The sequence below is a fragment of the Primulina tabacum genome, chromosome 18 (assembly GCF_025594145.1).
Source record: "Primulina tabacum isolate GXHZ01 chromosome 18, ASM2559414v2, whole genome shotgun sequence".
In the NCBI taxonomy this organism is placed as follows: domain Eukaryota; kingdom Viridiplantae; phylum Streptophyta; class Magnoliopsida; order Lamiales; family Gesneriaceae; genus Primulina; species Primulina tabacum.
In genome coordinates, this window is record NC_134567.1 from 1,508,720 (window position 1) to 1,515,784 (window position 7,065).

General features: G+C 37.3%; 1 protein-coding gene across 1 annotated transcript; it reads right to left on the reverse strand.

Moving 5' to 3' along the window:
- Positions 1-265: 265 nt before the first annotated feature.
- On the reverse strand, positions 266-3,244 carry LOC142533722 (nudix hydrolase 26, chloroplastic). Its single transcript, XM_075640588.1, has 6 exons — positions 3,038-3,244; positions 2,913-2,963; positions 2,503-2,595; positions 1,629-1,723; positions 824-938; positions 266-579 (listed from the first exon to the last, which is right to left on the reverse strand). The coding sequence occupies exons 1-6, from the start codon at positions 3,209-3,211 to the stop codon at positions 514-516; spliced, it is 594 nt and encodes a 197-aa protein (XP_075496703.1). The 5' UTR covers positions 3,212-3,244; the 3' UTR covers positions 266-513.
- Positions 3,245-7,065: the final 3,821 nt, after the last annotated feature.

Here is a 7,065-nt window from a genome sequence, read left to right on the forward strand (position 1 = left end):
AAACTATAATTTATTATGGTAAATTACGAAATATGAAGTATATAGTTTCTGAAAATAAAGACATTTTAGACATCTAAATGTGTTTGAGGGGCAGCTAAATTGATCATAGTGCTATCAGAAGACCTGGGTAAAATATTACTCATTTGGAGTCATCTTTTAATATATATTCACATAATTAGATAACGAATGCTTGACACATGAATATCATATTACCTGCATATTCAATTTTTGTTAACTTTATATTCGTCAAAATACCATCTTCTCGAAAAAGAACAGTATGTACTATTATATTCGTATTGCATAAAATTTCATTTAAATAATCAAGACAACAAAATATATACAGGTAACATGCAATGAGGGAGACAGGCGTATCACATTGCAAATAAACTTTTTAAATTATTTTCATAAAAATGGATGAAACAAAATTATGAACGAACCAAGACATACTGAACAGAACAGATAACCAACACTGGGAACGCATTACCATCACATAAGAAGGTTAACCTTGTCAATCTACTCAAGATATGGAGAGAAAACCGTCAAAACTTCTTGGTATACTGGCTTCTTGAAATCCACCGCCTGTCAACAAATTTTAGGAGAACATGCAATTTAACATTCGGACTAGAGGTTAATGAGATGCTACATGCTAGATCCAAGTATCCAATTTAATTGGTTTAACAGAGTGTACTTTTCTTTGAACCTCATGTCCAAATCAGTGTTGGACCATTGGATCTAGCATTCGGGCATTGCCCTTATGTAGCAATAACTCAAACTGCACGAGAATAGCCATTTCACAGTTTTAAGGTTCAAAAGAAAAACTAACGAGATCAACAATTTGTTGTGACGACAACCATGACCATTCACCGAACTCGGCCTTCTCAGTCCCATCACCTGAAAGATTGATTTCTTCATCCTGTCCGGTAAATTTTAAAAGAAACCTGTAGTATTGCAAGTTATCAGTATTTGGCAGACTATAAACAGAATATCATTCCGGGAAGTACAATTGTAAAGGGTGGGAACAGTGTAACCAGCAACGGCATGAGTGCTCCACATCAATACCGAAACTACACTGGCCAGGCCATTCTCTCTTTGTGTATTTACTATTTACCATTTCGTTTTCACTAATCAGACCTCCTATGATAGCTCAATTTAGTCCCTCTCACTCTCTCACTCTCTATGATCTAGTAATCTACAATAGTTAAATTGGAAGAGCTTCACCAATGCCGTCACTATTGATCTCTCATATACTAATAATTCTTTTCTTGAGTAATTTATTTAAAAAGAGGGGAAAAGGTGGCACTTCGAGTTTAAATTTATCAGGATTGTAACAACGAATCCCTATCCGTTCAAAGGGAAAATAGAAAAGGTATGGAAGGGAGCTTGACGTGGATATGAGCTTAGACAGCAAGTCAGCTAGCTTCGTTTCCTTTTTTTGTAGGGCCACTAGCTTGAACCAGAGGTTCTTGTTAAGTGTTAAGCTACGAATCTTTCTTGAATCTATGGTCTACAGTCAAATTCGATCCAAAAATTGGAAATGAAAAATGCAACTTAATTGAACTCAACCCTGCTTTAAGAATCAACTGTTCAAAATCGAGTTTATGATGGTTCAAGTAGGCACAAGTGCTTACCACTTCTGTGCTTGACCTTTCCAGTTTGAACCCCATTGCTGATTAAGTTTATCCCTGACTTCTGGAGGGAAATCATATGTTAACCAATATGGCACCTGAAGATGGAATTCTCTTTCAAGACTAGCTCAATGATGCATTAAGACATAAAGCAGGACCAGAATTACGAGTTTGGACATATCTATAGAATAAAAAGCTTCCATTTCGCAGGAAAAAAGACACCTTTTTTTACTTATCTGTTTTAACATTTTCAATGCCTTTACTTGAAATATGCCAAAGAAGAAATAAACTAATTAACGCTCCAACCATTCATACTACGATTTACTGTTTGATTGAACTTTTATGCGGTTTGACGCAAATCTCTTCCACAGCTGTAAGGTGTTACAAAAGTGCACCACGAGCCAAGCACAAACTTTATCAACATGGCTTTCCGAAATCAAATCATTCTAGCATTTGAAATCTCATTAAGTCCTCTTCTTAGCCACGGGGCTCACAAGGCTTATCATAGTTAAAATCCTTCAATTAAACCTACAGTCATTTCTCTACTAACCCATCACCAACCATTCATTTGCATGATAAACAATTAGACCTTTCCGCTTCGTCCTTCAATTTCTTTCTATTTCTTTCTTTTTTTGTTTTTTGAAAAAAAAATCAGGGAATCTGAAACATTCACATTGAGCATACGGCATACCAGAATAACCACGGGGAAGAACAAAATAGGGTCAGGATTGTCATAATATGAGCTACAGAACAGAATGGGGGCAGTACCTTAATTGCATTGAGTAGTTTTTTCTATCTTTTTCCTTATCAAACCCTGATGTCTTTTTCAGAAATAAAAACTCGTAAAATAAACACATCGAATTGAACAAGATTGTACCTCTGCCACAATATCAGCAGAGGTAACTCCAGTTTCTTCTCTCAACTCCCTCATGACGGCAGTCCTAGGATCCTCTTTTTCATCAATTCCTCCCTAAAGAACGAGATTGAATTTTAAAAGTAAGAGAAGATTAGCATAAGAAAAGGAACGAAAGATTTAGATACAACAACGGTAAAAAGTGCATCCACGAAGTAAAATTATCGGTTTTACATGGGTCCTGTCGATTTAACTGCACTTCCAAATTGAAAATCCATATCTACTAACTTTCAATATAAGTATATCACAGAGAATAACAAAGTTTCAGAAACATATACAGGATAAAACCCAAGAACGAGATTTCCAGAACTGTAGATTTCTCAAATTAGCAGCCGCATCCATTATGCAATATAATATCCAAATTCGAATCTCACCTGAGGCATCTGCCAAGCATCTGGTATATCAAGCCTGGAAGCAGCAAAAATCTAACCCAAATTCACAAACATACATAAAATCGTCAGACGCCCAGTAGAAATCCAAGAAATATACATCGACTCACCTTTTTAGAGAGGTTGATTAGACAAATCCCGACATTTCTTCGGTAACCTTGAGGTGGGTTTTCCATGGATAACGAGAATGGAGGCCGGGGAATGAATTTCTTTGGATTCGGAAAGTTGCGTGGGAGGAAAAGAGACGCTGGATGAGAATGAAGGAAAGGGCGAGTGAAAGCCATCACGCTAACTTCTACTTTGCCTTCCTTGCCTTTTGGTGAGGACATGTAATTACTGTAGTGCCCCTTCCAAACCTCACAATTATAATAATCAGCAATTAGATAATATATACATAATTATAATTTTAAAAAATGAACATTAGGTTTTGGTAATCAAACGACCATGATATTTCTCCTCTTATTCTAATATCATTAGATTATATGAGTTTTTTGTATTTTTATGGAAGTTCACATATATGTTTGAAACGTCTACTACTCGTTTTTCCTTAAAATATACTAGATTTTTTTTATAAAAAAAAACCCTCTTGGCCGAAATCTACATATATATAAATATATACTTTTGCACCATTTAAAGTAAGCTCACCATCTATTTACACAAAATCCAAAAGTGCAGTAATAGTCATAAAATCGTAAACCTCAAATCAAACCTAAAACTAGCATTTTTCAAAAATAGCATAAACTTTTAAATCCTCTCAAAAACCACTCAAAGCAAAAAAGTTATAAACGTCATGAAATCTTTAAAGTACTCTTAAAACTATAATAGCGTGAAAAACTAGCATCGGTCCTCGGATTATGTGCACCATCAGTCCATTCAGTTTAACCATCAAGTCCTCCAATATCATTATAAACATCCTCACCTACATCATTCATACCTAGTGAATCTAATGACTCAGCAAACCCTAATTATGATAGCAAGTAATACGTATACATTCACATGCAACAGTGAAATTACATTTAAATAGCTTTTCATAAATATGCATAAACTTTAAACATTTTTTCTTTCATCATATACGTATACGTTTCACTTTTATTGAATTTGGCTCATTAATTGTGACTTTCGTATCAGCTGTTGGTCGATTGATCAATCTTACAACCATGGTACCAGGCGACGGGGACATCAGCGACACTCTCACCCGTCAATTGAGCATTGACATTACATATCATCATATTCTTTCGTATTCTTGTTCGTATTAGTCACAATCAAGTCACATTCTTCAAACTTTTATCATATCCATCACTTATAAAGATTCATGTATATAACTTGTTTTTTTTAAACCAAACATGCAATACATCTTTTAATATATGTTGTTTTCTTTCATAAAATTCCATAACCTTTCAAATAAACATTTTAACATTCATTCCAGCATTCAGGGCACTGACAGGACGTCTAACATTTTTCAGGTGTAAAATGATCGTTTTGCCTATGAAACCCTAACTTTCTAATTTACGCTTGGACCTTAAAACGACGACACGAATCCATCCAAGTTATCATAACACCTTAAAATACACCCATAAATATTTCTTAGACGTAAACTTAAGCTCCTCAACTAAATTCGTTTTAAGACTTGAACTTACGTCCCGGTTTTAAACCGAATCGACTCGAAACTTAACCAAACATTAAACATAGCTTATTAACACCTAATCATACCCTATGCAACCCAAATCAAGCCGTTTAGAACCCTTGGAATAGCCTAAACAGCCTACTGAATTTCTGTCTTTTTTTTTTTTTGAAAAACCCCAACCCTTCCAAGCTTCCTCTCCTTCGACCTTAGGCGCTAAATGATGGAACCAAACCCTAACCAACCATCCTAGGACCTAGAACGAACACTTAGGATCCACTTGGACCAGCCTCTACAGCCCATGCACTTGCCGCCCTCAACACTAGTTCGTCTACAAACCCAATTTTTGTTCAGCATATTTCCCTTCTTGTCCAGCCCTTAGCCATGCCTCTATGGACCCTTAAACCTACTGAAAAATGTCCCTTCGAATGGCCCTTCCATGGCACCCTCTTTGTGCATCATTACCATGAATTTAAAAGCATGAAAACTCAAATTGTATCATGTATATTCCATAAAAACGAAAATAACTGAAAGGACATCATATTTTTCATGAAAACATGTATAAACACACATAATATGGTATGAACGATGAGTAAAGGAAGATTAAGACGTGTCTTTATGTATTTCACCCACGGAAAAAATCCTTGACACGAGGGACATTGGCAGGAGATGGGGGATCCTTGCTGAATTTTTATTCTTCAAACTCACGTGAATCAGCCTTGAAAACGTGTCGTGTGTGTTCGTGCGTGGAGGAGAGAAAACTAGGAGTCTTATAAGTGGTGTGCGTGTGTTTGATATAGGGTTTAGGGCTTCCAACTCAAGTTTTAAAATAAAATACCATGGTAAAGTTTAGGCCCAATAACATAGGTATAATAGGCCCATTAATCATATTAGATAGTAGGTAAAATATTTTTTTAGGATGATTTTGAAAATATTAGCCGAGTTCCCGAAAAGTTCTTATTTTCGTCGAAAATCGATTACCTGTTTAAAATATGACTCAGCGTGTAAAAACACCTCAAAAAGCACCATTTTCAAAAATAATATATTAAATATACCATTTATTAAATAATTAAAAATATTTTCTCTTTACGGTCCCCGGTTTCCGTTCCTCGATCGCGTCTCGAATAGCCCTTAAAAACACAGTTTTATGCATTCTAATAACAAAAAATATTTTTAACATGTAAACATGTCTACCACATTTAATTTATGCAATTAAAATAATTTAATTAGTCATTTCATTTTCCCTAGATCGCATGCAGTTAGATTACGTTACCGCATTTTGAACCTTACAATTCCTCCCTCCCTTAAATGAAATTTTTTTCTCGAAATTAAAACTTACCGAATAACTCCGGGTAGCGACTCCTCATGTCCGTCTCAGTTTCCAAGTAGCTTCCTCCTCTGAATGATTTAGCCACTTGACTTTGACTGTGAGGCCCGGGGTCGAAGAGGGCGGGGGGTGATCGCCGGTGCCATCAGTTGCACGGACAATGAGCGGCTCCTGACAGGCTTATAGGTGGAGGGAACATGAATGAACCGACCCACACGGGAATGAGAGGGATAATGAAACTGTTCAATGTAATGGACTGTACAGTTGAAGAGGGCTTAAAAGATTTGATTTGTACTACTCATACCACGAAAGTGCATCTTCTTTTCGGTAGCTCATCACATAAGAACTCCAAAGTTAAGCGTGCTTGACTTGGGGCAATTTTGAGATGGGTGACCTCCTGGAAAGTTTCCCAGGGTACGTGTGAGTGAGGACATAAGCACGCTGGAAAGACTCGTCTTGATACAATGAGGACAGTCTTCAAATCTGGGGCGTTACAGTGGTATCAGAGCCGACCTCTCTTAGTACGGTGTGGTTTGGGGACGAACCAAGTGGAAGCTGGTGGGCATGTGAGGCCCGGGGCCGAAGAGGACGGGGGGTGATCGCCGGTGCCATCAGTTGCACGGACAATGAGCGGCTCCTGGCAGGCTTCTAGGTGGAGGGAACATGAATGAACCGACCCACACGGGAATAAGAGGGATAACGAAACTGTTCAATGTAATGGACTGTACAGTTGAAGAGGGCTTAAAAGATTTGATTTGTACTACTCATACCACGAAGGTGCATCTTCTTTTCGGTAGCTCATCACATAAGAACTCCAAAGTTAAGCGTGCTTGACTTGGGGCAATTTTGGGATGGGTGACCTCCTGGAAAGTTTCATAGGGTGCGTGTGAGTGAGGACATAAGCACGCTGAAAAGACTCGTCGAATCTGGGATGTTACATTGACCATTTGAATAACTTTATTTCGGAGCCTTCTTTCTTGCCAATCCAAGATTTGCATAGGCATTTCCTCGTAAGACATATTTGGAGTCAACTGCAGAGGTTCATAATTCAGTGCATGTGTAGGATTCGACATGTACTTGTGATAATCGCCTCTAGATCACGCGGTCTAGCAACAATTAATCAACGATAGAAACAATCTCGTACAAGAGAACCTCCAAAGAACCCGTCCTTGGCAACCTCGTGATATTCG